The sequence below is a fragment of the Marmota monax genome, unplaced genomic scaffold (genome assembly GCF_021218885.2).
Source record: "Marmota monax isolate L192 unplaced genomic scaffold, Marmota_monax_Labrador192_F-V1.1 WCK01_AAM20220418_F8-fsc00038, whole genome shotgun sequence".
NCBI lineage: Eukaryota > Metazoa > Chordata > Mammalia > Rodentia > Sciuridae > Marmota > Marmota monax.
In genome coordinates this window covers 7,041,632-7,055,211 of record NW_026692498.1, presented here as the reverse complement: position 1 = coordinate 7,055,211, position 13,580 = coordinate 7,041,632, and the positions used below count along the sequence as shown (strand labels likewise).

Sequence of the window (13,580 nt, the reverse complement as noted above, 5' to 3'; positions counted from 1 at the left end):
CCACTCCAGTATGTTCAAAAATTTCCAGCCCTATGGATCCTACATTCCTCAACCTTGACCTTGGCCATAGCCTTTCTCTGAACCTCAAATACTCCAAGCCTTAAAGAGGTGATGAGGACACCTTTGTAAGGTGTTCTACAATAAATGAGACAGGTGTATAGAGCATTTACCCAGAGTCGGGGGCTGGGCATCCTGGGCACCTGCTGAGTGCTGGAGGGGAGCTGGACGCAAGGTGTCCTTCTGGAAGGCAGGTACACTTGTTCCCATTCCTCAGCCAGAACGTGGGCCCAGCATAAAGGGTGGCAGGAGGCGCTTAGGTCGGCCTGGCCTCCTGCTGAACACTGGTCTGACCGTGGCCAGGCCTGGAGTCCCCGCCCCCTGCGCTTCCCGCCGCAGACAGACCCAGGCGCGCTTGAAGCAACCGCCCCGCCCCTCCGCCTGACCACGCCCCCTACATGGCCCCGCCCCCAGGCGGAGCCGGAGCCGAGCCGGGAGCCGGAGCTGGAGGACTGGCAGCAAGACCCCAGCGCGGGAGGCTGCTGTGATCGATTGGGCGGGAGCCCCAGAGGTACTGGTGGGAGTGGGGTTCGGGAAGCCCTGAGGTCGGGCCAGACAGGGACAAAGTGGCCTGGCCGCAAGCACTGGTGGTGTTGGGGTGGAGACGAGGCTTCTCACCGCGTTCGCTGCCTGCACCCTCCCAACCTCCCTCCGGCTCCAGCTCAGTCCCGAGTCAGCATGTCCAGTCCTCTGCCTCCGTCTGACGACTCCCAGTCCCTCCTCTTCATGACGGCTTAACCCGACTGGTGAGCCGGTGAGTGGATTCAGTGACGCCTGACTCCTCTCTGGCGCTGGCAACTGCCCCTTCTGCTGAGTTGGGGGGTACTCCCCCTCTTCTGGGTCTCCCCTTCTCTTTGGGTGGCCTCCTCTCCAGCTTTTGCACACCACCCCCCAGTCTTGGGCCTGGGCTGGGAGGAAACATCTGTCGCGCCCCCTGGCAGCAGAGATGGGGTCATGACCTCCAGATGTGCTGGGAAGCGTCCAGGGCCGCCTCCTGGGGCAGCCAGGCCTTCCGGATCTGTGGGGGCGGAGCTGCCCCTTCCCCGCAAGTGACACAAACTGCAAGGAATGTCCTGGCCTCAATGGACCCTGTGTAAAGCTGTGGGATGGGGGGCAGAATCCAAGACACCCCCAAGGCAGGGGTAGAGCCCGGCACTGGGCCAAGGCAAGAGTCGATCCCTGGGCTGGGCTGCACACACTCACAGAGCTCCCTTACACACACGTCCAGAGCTTAGCCACATGGAGCAGGAACCTGCACAGACCCCCTTCTTCATACCCTCTCCCCACCCACCCCCATGCCTACCCAGCCCAAGCCTGCCCGTGCCCAGAGTTTGGCACATGGAGCCTGCATCTGTCATGCACATAGATGGCTAGCTCCAATGGCTTCACCCTCCTTTCAGTCTCCCTGCAGTCTTCAGTGGGAACAGGGATAGTTAACCCCTTTTAGAGATGAGAAAACAGAGGCTCAAGGTCCACATCAGAGCCTGTCCCAAGAAACCAAGGTTGGAGGCACCCTGAGCTTTGGAAGCCTACCCTTGTTTGGTTCTGAAGGCCAGCTGAAAGTCCCCAGGCCCCTGCTCTGGCTGCCCACTCCATAAAGTGTTCACAGGGGCAGGGGGTGGCTCCCCCTCATGTTCTCACACCACCTTTCACACCTGCCCCTGGGCTCACCTCATTTCCTCACTCAGCAGGTCTCTGGGGCCTTGGGTGTCTCAGTCTTACATCCTGTGAGACTGAGAGCCTTGCTTGGCCCAACCCCCACCTGCTCCACACCTACGCAGGTTCCTTTTTTTTCTTCATTTTTTTCACTACTGGGGATTGAACCCAAGTGCACTACCACTGAGCCACATCCCCAGCCCTCTAAGCACACAGGGACAGGGGTGTGCTGGTGCAGCTCTGTTAAGGCCCTGGAGATTCAGACTTTTTCTTACATGGAATTGCTAATAGGCAAGAGCATCTCTTTTCTGGACCCCAGACTGATCTGTTACATGAAGTTCAGACTTCCCTGTCCATATCACTGAGATCACATAGGCAGAGGTCCCCATGGATTCCAGTTCTATCAAAGGGGCTTGGGTGTTGAGTTCTAGCATGCCCTTTCCTGCTTTCAGGTGTGGGCATAGTAATCTGCAAGAGGATGGGCCTGGGGTCTCTCTCTCAAGCTAGGGTGATTTGGGTCCCATGACTGAGCTGAGTGATTCAGCCCCTTCCTCATGATGTGCGGGCTTGGAAGGGGGCTGGGCCCAAAGATGGGACCATTTCCTGTGTTGAAGGAAGTCTTCTTGCCCTTCCTGTGGCCCTGGGAGCCCCTATTTCCCTGAGGTATTGAGACTGTAGGAGCCAGGGCACTGAGAGCAGGCCTCTGGGTGCTCAGGTCCTCAGGGACCCTGGAGGAAGTGGGAGGTGCAGGGAGGAAGGTCTCTGGGGACAGGACGTCCTCCCTTTGTCAAGCAGGCAGGACCCAGACACCAGTGGCCCCATGGGTTTCCCGTCTCAGCCCAAACCAGTTGTCTATCCTTTGGGCCAGGCCTTGGCGGGGACCTTTACTCTGGGCCCAGGCCAAAGCAAAGGTGTGTTAAGTGGGACTTGGCAGCCTCAGGGCTGCCTAGGCTTTAGGACCCTCAGGGCCAAGGCACCATAGCCCAGCCCACACTAACCAGGGAAGGGGCTGGAAACCTCAGCCCTAGGCAGACAAGGAAGTGGCCAGGAAAGCGGAAGCAGCTTTGATGGTCTCGGAGGGGGCCGGAAGCCAACCGGGGTGGTGGAAGACCAGGCTAGGGGCCTGGGTTCCTGTTTTCTCCCCAGGCCCCTCTGAACAGCCCCCTCCTCCTTCAGGGCAGAAACAGCTAGCTGCCACAACCTCGGCCTTCAGGCTGGGCACCAAGCACCCTTGTCTGCCAATGCAACCCGGCTCCCAGAGAGTCAGGCCCACAGAGCATGCCCATGTGGGCCGGCGGCGTGGGGAGCCCTCGGCGGGGCATGGCCCCAGCACCCAGCGATGACCTCTTCGCCCGTAAGCTGCGCCAGCCAGCCAGGCCCCCACTGACACCACACACCTTCGAGCCAAGGCCAGCTCGGGGCCCACTCCTGCGCAGTGGCAGTGGCCCACTCCTGCGCAGTGGCAGTGATGCAGGCGAGGCCCGACCCCCTACACCAGCCAGCCCTCGGGCCAGGGCCCACAGTCACGAGGAAGCCAGTCGTCCTGCTGCAGCCCCCACCCGGCTCTTCACGGACCCACTGGCATTGCTGGGGCTGCCTGCTGAGGAACCAGAGCCCACCTTCCCACCAGTGCTGGAGCCCCGGTGGTTTGCTCACTATGATGTCCAGAGCATGCTCTTTGATTGGGCTCCACGGCCACGGGGAACAGGGGGCCATGTGGAATCCAGCTCTGGGACCCCGGCCTCAGTCGAGGACCAGGCTGCGAGCTCAGACCTGCTGCTTGGGGCACCTGGATTTGTGAGCGAGCTTGGGGGTGAGGGCGAGCTAGGCCTAGGTGGACCAGTGTCCCCACCTGTGCCCCCTGCACTGCCCAACGCCTCCGTGTCTGTCCTGGAAGAGCCACAGAACCGGACTGCGGCCTACAGCCTGGAGCACGCAGACTTGGGTGCTGGCTACTACCGCAAATACTTCTATGGTAAAGGTGAGTGCAGGCTGTCTGGGGGAGAGGGAGGAGGGGGCTGGGACAGAGGTCCCTGTCACCTGCAGTGCATACAGTAGAGGGGTCAGGGTTGTTTTTTTTTTTTTTTTCCCTGTAAAGTACCTGGCTTTAGGAAGGAAAGGGACTGAGCCAGGGCTCTGCTGGGCTCACCTCCTTAAGGGCAAGCCCTGGCCCTTCATCCCCAGCCAAGGCACACCCCGCTGGTTCATCCTCGTAACCCACCAAGCTGGAAAGAGATTTTCTGTCCACATTTCTGTGAGGGGAAAACTTGGGCCTGAAAGGCCTACGCTTAGAAACCTTGTTCTCACCTTTGCTATGAAAAGAGATTCTCTTAGAACGAAAAATATGGGTGTGGGGATGGGGCCAGGCAGCATCTGCGCCTGGGTGCAGTCAGGCATTGGCCTTTTAGGTCTTGGGCAAGTTGTGATTTGGGCTGGGCTTCAGAAGGAAGCTCAGGGACTATACTTGGTGAGTTGGGACCTAGTGATGAGTGTGGTAGATCCTGGCAGGCAGAACTGCCAGGGGGCTCTGACTGATCGTCCACAGCCTGCCCCTCCCCAGAACACCAGAACTTCTTCGGGATGGACGAGGTGCTGGGCCCGGTGGCAGTGAGCCTGCGGCGGGAGGAGAAAGAAGGCAGCGGAGGGAGTACCCAGCACAGCTACCGCATCATTGTCCGGACCACACAGGTGGGCCAGGATCATGGGATCAGGACGCAGGTCCCCTCATCCTTACCCCATCTGGTCCTAAGTGCCCCAACATCCTTTCAGCTCCGGACCCTCCGAGGCACCATCTCAGAGGACGCACTGCCACCAGGCCCCCCACGAGGCCTGTCTCCGAGGAAACTTCTGGAGCATGTGGCACCACGATTAAGCCCAACATGCCTGCGTCTGGGCTCGGCTTCCCCCAAGGTGCCTCGCACCCTCCTTACACTGGATGAACAAGTGGTGAGTGGCCAGGATGGGGAGACCCTGCCTTACAAGTAGACCCAGTCTGCCCATCCCCCCAGCCTAGAGAAAGCCAGTCCATCTCCAGTGTTTCTGAAACCATCAGGGGTCATCTGGAGCCTTGTTTCTCAAAGGTCTGAAGACCACCAGCATCCTCAGCCTCTAGGGTCTTATCAGAAATGCAGATTCTGGGGGTCCCAGGCCAGGCCCACTGTACCAGAGTCTGCATTTAAAAAAAACTCCACAGTGGTGCATGTGTACTTTTAAGACCCAGACTCCCTGGTCTGACTGACCCTAGGGCTTCTGCTGTTCTCTTGTCATTCCTGACCAGTTTGCCTTGTGGCACCTGCTTATTCTCCTTTCAATATGGTTTGCTACTTCTTCCCAAAGTTTCCTGTTCTACTTTGGGACAGTCAGGCCAGCGGGAAATTCTTTTTTCTACCCTGTGCTGAAAGCTGCCCCCTGACCCTGACTCTCCTCTTCTGTGTCCTTCACCCATCACTCAACAAATATGTCTCATACACTCTTGGTGTCAGGCCCCAGGCTGGACACTAGGGACAGGTCCAGGCCAGGTGCTTTCCTTGAGTAGCTCACAGCTGGGTGTGGAGAGAGATCTACTGAGAACTGTTGGAATACAGGAACAGAACATTAGCAAGGGGACTTTGGAGGGCTGGTGCTGATGCGCTTCCTCAGCTGGGGTTTTACACTATGGAGGTAATGCAAGAGCTCAAGCCAAGATGAGCGGGGTGTTTTTGCAGACAATGTTGAGCAAGGCTTCTGGGCTGAAGAAACAACTTGGATGATGGTTGAGACTAAGAGAGTGTCACATGCACTTTAGTGTGCGTGGAGGACAGCTTGAGGGGGGATGAGAGAGGCTTGTTTTTGGTCCCAGGGGCACTGAGAAGCAATGGCTGGATCTGAGAGGCACAGTGGCCCTCTGGTTACAGGAGACGAAGCTGGAGCAGAAGGCAGAGAGGCCAGGTCAAAGGTCAATACAGTTATCCAAGCTAGACATGTTGGTGATGATAGAGGAGGTGACAAGAAAGTGACAGTCCAGGGGTAGAGTCAGTAGCCCTTGTGACTGACTGAAAAAGGGAAGATTGAGATTCCTCAGCTTCTTGGCCCCTGAGAATGGTGTTTTCATGGAGTCGGAGACCCTGGAGGAGGAAAAGGGACCAGAGAGTGGCAGCGAGGAGATGAGGTGCCAGAGTGCTGGCAGGGTACCTGGCAGCTGGGGAAGGAGGCCTGGAGTTTGGAAGAATTGTCTGGACTGGACTCAGAGAGGGGGTGTCATCCCATGGAGGTGGCCACCGCAGCCACTGAGGGGAGAAACATAGGTGGAGAAGAGGCCCGTTTGTCAGAGCCAGAGGTGGCCAAGAGAGTCCTGGGATGGGGCTGCATCCCTTGGCTGCAGAAGAAGTCGAGGTGTGTGTGTGTGTGTGTGTATGTATGTGTGTGTATGTGTATGTGTGTGTATTGCCAGGGTTGAACCTGGGCTTCCTGCGTGCCTGGCTCTAGCTCTGAGCTTAGCCATGAAGAAGGGATGTAAGAGTTGGGGAGACCCCAGGGATCAGAGAGCCTTGAGCTGTGCATGGTTATCCACAGATGGAAAAGAGCTGGGAACAGAGATGGTTCATGGGGCTGGGGTGGGGGCACCTCAAATTCAAAGAAGGGGATGCTGGTCTAGGCTTGAGTCAAGCAGGATGGCAACAGGAACATTTCTGGGCCACGAGTACACTGTGTGCGTGGCCTGCTCCATCCTCACAGGAGGACTAACTGCCCCCATCCTCCCCTCCTGAGTAGACTATACCCACTTGACTAGTGAGGACATAGAAGTGGCTCAGAGAGGGCTGGGACTCAAGGCCAAACCCCCAGGCCAGGGTCCCAACTGTTCCCCATAACACGGTCAGGGTGGGATTGATGGGATACTGAGGCCTGTGCCTTCTGCCACCCTCTTCTCCCCCAGCTGAGCTTCCAGCGCAAGGTGGGCATCCTGTACTGCCGGGCCGGCCAGGGCTCAGAGGAGGAGATGTACAACAACCAGGAGGCGGGGGCAGCCTTCACGCAGTTCCTCACCTTGCTGGGCGATGTGGTGCGGCTCAAAGGCTTTGAGAGTTACCGGGCCCAGCTAGACACCAAAAGTGAGGCCCTGGGGGCTAGTGGGGAAGGGGCAGAACTTGTACTGAGGGCAGCATTCCTTGGGGTCCCTTGTGACTCTTTGTCCAGAGTCTGGGGCTGAGGACATGTCTGGCTGCAAAGCCAGGCTATGGGCTGGAAGAAGGGTCCAGGGCTGTCTTCCAAGGCCCTGGTACCCTATTGCCTGAGCTGGGGCCCAGTGGTTTTGGAGGTATCACTCCTCCAACACGGAAGCCAGCTTCCAGGGGAACACCCCACTTCCCTAGATGGATGGGCCCCAGGGGCCTCTGGGAGAGGCCTCTGTGCTCAGGCCATCAGTTCCCTCCTAAGACACTCACTCCTGTCTCCTTCTGAGACCCTTTCTCACTTCTGTCTTGGTTCTATCTCCACACCCTTGTCCTGACCCCCTTCACGCTGGTGTGAGGCTGCAGCCTGTGGGGGAGGGGAGGGGAGCAGCCAAAGCTGAAGGCCTCAGACCCTGTGGCTTAGGCTCTGGCTGGTGGCATGAAGGGGTTGTCTGCCTGTTGTTGGAGCATGGAGGCTCCTGAGTGTGAACAGGATGGCAGGTTTAAGCCATCCGGACTCCCTTTGTTTTCTGTGTCCCCAACTCCCCGGCCACAGCGGATTCCACGGGCACGCATTCCCTCTACACCACGTACCAGGACCATGAGATCATGTTCCACGTGTCCACGATGCTGCCTTACACTCCTAATAACCAGCAGCAGGTGTGAGGGGCCTGGCACAGGGTGGGGACTGGCAGGGGTTCTGGGGAGTCTTGGAGAGTACTGTGTGGGTGGCAGTACTTGAGCCTTGGCCTGAGCTCTCCTGACCCCTGCAACCCTTCCCTCTGGAAGCACCTTCCCAAAGATAAACACCTTACGCCTTCACCAGAGATAGGTGGCGGTGCTAGTCAGGTCGAGGATTTGCCCTGCCTGAATGAGGGGTTTGGGGGTACATAGTGCCTCTCACCCACTCTCCACCATCTAACCCCCAGCTCCTGAGGAAGCGTCACATCGGCAATGACATTGTGACCATCGTGTTCCAGGAGCCGGGCAGCAAGCCCTTCTGCCCTACCACCATCCGTTCGCACTTCCAGCATGTGTTCTTAGTGGTGCGGGCGCATGCTCCCTGCACGCAGCACACGTCCTACAGGTGGGCACCTGGGTCATCCCAGGTTTCCCATGGGCACTGGGTCCAGGAGCCCCTCTGCTGTCCTTCACTGCAGCCTTCCTCTGCACAGGGTGGCTGTGAGCCGCACCCAGGACACTCCAGCCTTTGGACCAGCTCTGCCCCCGGGTGGAGGCCCCTTTGCAGCCAACGCTGACTTCCGGGCCTTCCTGCTCGCCAAGGCTCTCAATGGTGAGCAGGCAGCCACACATGCACGCCAATTCCACGCCATGGCTACACGCACGCGCCAGCAATACTTACAGGACCTGGCTACCAATGAGGTGACGACTACATCGCTGGACTCAGCTTCCCGCTTTGGCCTGCCCTCCCTAGGCGGCAGGCGCCGGGCCACCCCTCGGGGACCAGGCACTGAGCTGCAGGCGGCGGGTGCACTGATGTGGGGCGTGCGCGCAGCTCCAGGGGCGCGGGTTGCGGCCGGAGCCCAAGCAGGAGGACCCGACAGTGCCGAGGTGCCGTGCCTGCTGGGCATTTCGGCGGAGGCACTGGTGCTGGTGGCGCCTCGGGACGACCGCGTAGTCTTCAACTGTGCCTGTCGTGATGTGCTGGCCTGGACCTTCTCCGAGCAGCAGCTCGACCTGTACCATGGCCGCGGGGAGGCGATCACCTTGCGGTTCGAAGGGGACCCCGGACAAGCGGTGGGCGAGGTCGTGGCGCGCCTGCAGGTAAGCCTGGAGGAAAAGAGGCCAGGGAATAAACATGGGGCTCAAGGGCACTGGCCGCCAGGGTGCCCTCACGCGCCAAGAAGAAGCGTGTTTTGGAGTCCCCACCACCCCCGAAAGGGAAAGTCCAGGAAAGAGGCAAAACCAGCGTGGGAATTTAAGCTCCCGCAGGAGACCTCTAGTGTCCGAGCCTCAGGTCTTCACCCGTCCTTCGGCTACTAAAGCTCTTCAGGGAGGGCGGGGAAAGCCTTGCTGTGAGGCGGGGCGGGGCGGGGGCGCTGGCTTGGCCCCGCCTCCTGGTAGCCCCGCCCACACCCCACCCCGTCCTGCAGCTGGTAAGCCGAGGTTGCGAGACCCGGGAGCTGGCGCTTCCCCGCGACGGCCAGGGCCGCCTGGGCTTCGAGGTGGACGCGGAGGGTTTCATCACGCATGTGGAGCGCTTCACGTTTGCTGAGACTGCTGGGCTGCGGCCCGGGGCGCGCCTGCTGCGCGTATGCAGCCAGACGCTGCCCAGCCTTGGCCCCGAGGCTGCTGCCCAGCTGCTACGCTCTGCGCCCAAGGTCTGCGTCACTGTCCTGCCCCCCGATGAGAGCGGCAGGCCCCGCAGGTCAGGGCGCTGGGGACACTGGGTAGTGGGAGGACTGGGCAGCCTGTGCCTCCTGTGTGGCCACCAGCGTTCTCGGGATTTGCATGTGTGTGCTTTGAGAGTCCTTTGTGTCCTGACCTCTCTGAACTGCACTTTACATAGAGTGGAACCAATTAAGCACCATTGGTTTCACTGCTCACAAGATTAGATGGCCACCACTATAACCCCTCCCACTATTGTTTATTTACTCTGCTAAGGCTGTAAAGGGCCAGACAGTAAATATTTCAGGCTTTCTGGGACTTCCTGTCTCTTCCACATCTACTCATCTCTGCCGCTGTAGGTAAATGAATAAGTGCAGCTGAGTTCCACTAAAACTATTTATGGACACTGAACTATTTGGATTTCACATAGATGCTCCTTGCCTTATGAAGGGGTTACTGTAATTAACCGACATATCCCAAGGTCCAAAAATCACAAGTCAAATTGTGTTAAGTCTGAACTAATTTCTACTTGTCATGAAATATTCTTTTGATTTCTTTCAATTATTTAAACATCTAGTCATTCTTAGCTCATATGAGTTGCTAAAACAGGCACATGTTCTAGAAAAGGGAAAGGCACTGGCCAAATTTAGCTCAAGGCAGTGAATTTGGGATACTTAAGCAATTGCATGGGCTGTTTAAACTCTCATAGCATGATACAAGCTTAGCGCTATTGTCCCATTTCATAGATGGGACATTTGGAGTGATTTGCCCAGGATACATAGGATAGCACTGGGATTTGAGCCCAGGTCTGGAAGAATGGGCAGCAAGTAGGCACACGTTTTTCACTGTTAGGGAGTTTGGGGCGCTCTCCCCTGGTGGTGAGCCTCTGGCTGCATCTAGGGATGGGCCTGGCGATGCTGGGAGTCCTTCCTGATGCCACCCCTCCCCATCTTCCCCAGGAGCTTTTCGGAGCTGTACACGCTGTCTCTGCAGGAGCCCAGCCGGCGGGGAGCTGCAGAACCTCTGCAGGATGAGACCCCCAAGGTAGTCCTGCTGCCCACCACAAAGCAGCTGCTGCACCTATGCCTGCAGGATGGCAGTGGCCCTCCAGGGGCTAAGGATCTGGCAGAGGAGAGGACTGAGTTCCTACACAGCCAGAACCCACCATCGCCCCACAGGTGCACTCTCTTGGGCAGCTTGGTGGGGCCTGGGCAGGCAAGGCTCTGGGAAACCAGCTTCCAGGTCTGAGCCACCCCTGCTCTTCCCAGCTCCCTGTCAGATGAGGCCCCAGTCTTGCCTGACACCACCCCGGACCTCCTACTGGCCACCACTGCCAAGCCATCGACACCTGGTGCTGGCAGAGAGATACCTCCCTTCAAGGTGAGTAGAAACAAGGCTCTGGAGCCCAGTGGCATAGAGGTGACAGTTGGTATCACTGCATCAACATCCATTTCTGTCCCCCAGGACCGGCCAGGCAGCCCCAGTGGCCATGAGGACTCAGCCCCAGAACTGAGGGCCTCCTTCTTGCCACGAACCTTGTCTCTGAGGAACTCTATCAGCAAGAGTGAGTCTGGAGTAGTGGGCACGGAGGGGGAGGGTGGCTCTGTGACTCCCCCTGCTGAGCCCCCTCCTGTGCCCACAGTCATGTCAGAGGCCGGCAGTGAGACCCTGGAGGACGAGTGGCAGTCCATCTCAGAGATTGCCTCCACTTGCAACACCATTCTCGAGTCACTATCCCGGGAGGGTAAGGCCACCAGGGTACTGGGAGGAAGAGCCAGGAGGGGATGGATTCTTTCTCCCTTTCAGACCTGCCCACATGGCCCCTCTGTCCCATAGGACAGCCCATCCCAGAGAGCGGAGACCCCAAGGGAACTCCAAAGTCTGATGCTGAGTAAGGCTTCCCACCCTCACATAGCCCCTTCATGTGCCCTTCTGCCACCCTTTGTGCCTGTCCATTGGAGTTAAGCATTATCCACCTAAGTCTCGGAAGACAGGGTTTGGGTGCTGCACATTCAAGGGGCTTCTGAGAGTCAGCCTCTGGTGCTGCCCCTGTGATGGTCCCACTGAGTTCTGACCTCATGTCCTCAGGCCAGAACCTGGGAGTCTATCAGAGAAAGTCTCTCACCTGGAGTCCATGCTCAGGAAGCTGCAGGAAGACCTTCAGAAGGTGATGAGGTGGCCTGGGGCTGGCACAGAGTCATAGGGCTGCCACAGGAAAGGGGTGGCTGTTCTGACCCTGTTCCTGCTGGCCCGACACACACAGGAGAAGGCAGACAGGGCAGCCCTGGAGGAGGAGGTGAGGAACCTGCGGCACAACAACCAGCGGCTACTGGCTGAGTCGGAGAGCGCCGCCACCCGCCTGCTCCTGGCTTCCAAGCAGCTGGGCTCCCCCGCTCCGGACCTGGCCTGAGCTCACCCACAGCCCCAGGCTAACGATGGACCTACTTAGAACTGCCTGGGCCCTGCAGAGTACTTGGGTCACACCAGCCCTGGGCCCTCCTCAGGATCCCTCCCTGCGCCAAGGCGTGTCTGAGCACTGCCCCAACTCCCCAGTCCATTTGGTGGCAAAGGTGCCCTATTCGTCCCTGTTTGTAAATATTTTGTGGAGACAAGGGGACGACAGGGAGTAAAGAAGCCACAGTATCAGTGTCTGTACATGTGTTCAAGACGTGTTGCGGGGGTACACCTGAGGCCACGTGAAGCTCCCAAGACAAATTAGAAGGACAGGCCTGGGAATATTAGCCTAGGGTTGGGCTGGCTCTGAGGGGGTCTCTGCGGTTAGGCCACCCTTTGGCTTCTCTCCCACAAACATTTATTTGGTTCTGTTGGGAAATTGGTGTCCGATTTCCATATTCCACACCTACCCTGCTTAGGTCTCCTGGTTCTGGAACCAAACCCAGGGGCCTGAGATCAGGGACAGAGAAACAGAATGGATCTTCAAGACAGGGGAGGGACAGAGTTTGGGGGTCAGGAAGAGGCTGACTGTGCCTCATGTGTCTCTCAGGGAAGGCCATATTCTTTCTTTCTAGTTACTAGCCTTTCTAGTCCCTTTGACCACCTGACCACATCTTGCAGGACCGAATTCCAGGGGTGGCAGCTTCTCTGTTCCATATCCCAGAGGACACTGGCCCTCAACCCACTTCTCTGCTCACTGGTCCACAATCCCCCACCAGACTGGGGCTATCCTATGAGAGGCACCATCAGGCCCAAACTTGGACTTTGTCTAAACCCTGTGTTTTCTAGGTTTCCAATCTGAAACCCAGACAGGGCACTGACTTGTCCAACATCACGTGCTTCATCCAGGCCCTTCCCTAGGCTGGCTAAAGCTTACTCTGCTGAAACTAGGCCACAAGTCTCTGTTAACTTGGGCTCTGGGGGTGAACTAAGCTTTAAGTAATAGGGAAGATGAGGGAGGCTTCATGGAGGAGATGACACAAGGACTGAGTTTTAAAGGTTGAGTTGGAGTTGACCAGGCACAGATGGCTAGGGTATCCCAGTAGGGTGTGGTCCTGTCACATGCAGGAATCCAGGATTCAAGTGGCTGGAGCTGGATCAGAAAGGGTTGTGGGGAGTGCACAAGCCATCCTGGAATGGCGGTTCTGAATACCATGGCCCAGCTTTTCTTGATTGGGAGCTATAATGAGGAGTTCTTAAGTGGCAGTGTGGAAGGCAGGCTCTGGTCACTTTGGAAGTGTGTCTGCACAAAACTGGGACCTGATCGTGTGGCTGATAGATGTTTAAAGGGAGAGTGACAGATGAGATTTGGGTGCGGAACCCTTTGGCTGCAGGAAGATGTAGCTAGCCGCAGTCCTGGAGGGAGAGAAGGTGACTTAAACTAGGTGATTACAGTGATGATGGGGAGAAGAGGCAGATTTGCCAGGATGTCATGAGGACTAGTTGCAAGGGCAGAAGAGGTGACATCCACAGTGGTGGCCAGTTTCCTGACCGCAAACCCTTAGAAGGTGGTAGGGTGATGGCTGGAACAAGAGGGGAGGAGGGGCAGGTTGGGGACAGCTGAGGTCACTTGAAACGGGGCGAGTTTGAGAGACCTAAGAGACGTCATTGTGGAGATGTCAAGTGGGCTGGCCCGCAGGGGAAAGAAGTTTGGGCTGGAGACAAAGACTTGGGACTACTGAGCCACAAGCACGATAAGGTCACTCGGGGAGTGTGGGAAGGTCCATGAGAGGGCTTCCGGGGGTCAACGAAGGTCACTGCAGGACACTGGGAAAGCCAGGAAGAGCGAGGCGCTGCCTGGACTGAAGAACCTGAGCTCACTGGTTTCCCTCGACTTTGGGCTGGAACCCTGCGCGCAGCCTCGAGCGCGGCTTCCTGCGAGTTAGAAGCTGCCTCTCCACGACCGGTCCCGCCTCC

At 57.9% G+C, this 13,580-nt stretch overlaps 1 protein-coding gene across 2 annotated transcripts; it reads left to right on the top strand.

Annotated features, from left to right (window-relative positions):
- The first annotated feature begins 439 nt into the window (after positions 1 to 439).
- Sipa1 (signal-induced proliferation-associated 1) lies at positions 440 to 11,852 on the top strand. 2 transcript variants are annotated; one of them, XM_058579475.1, is made up of 16 exons: positions 440 to 568; positions 2,890 to 3,694; positions 4,274 to 4,401; positions 4,483 to 4,659; positions 6,626 to 6,800; positions 7,417 to 7,520; positions 7,790 to 7,947; positions 8,036 to 8,645; positions 8,975 to 9,249; positions 10,169 to 10,387; positions 10,478 to 10,589; positions 10,674 to 10,773; positions 10,852 to 10,953; positions 11,046 to 11,100; positions 11,298 to 11,376; positions 11,473 to 11,852. In XM_058579475.1, exons 2-16 carry the CDS (start codon positions 2,992 to 2,994, stop codon positions 11,617 to 11,619), a joined length of 3,144 nt encoding a protein of 1,047 aa, XP_058435458.1. In that variant the 5' UTR covers positions 440 to 568; positions 2,890 to 2,991; the 3' UTR covers positions 11,620 to 11,852. The 2 variants fall into 2 exon arrangements, with proteins under 2 accessions (XP_058435458.1, XP_046301204.1); XM_046445248.2 differs by having other exon boundaries at positions 464 to 811.
- Positions 11,853 to 13,580: the final 1,728 nt, after the last annotated feature.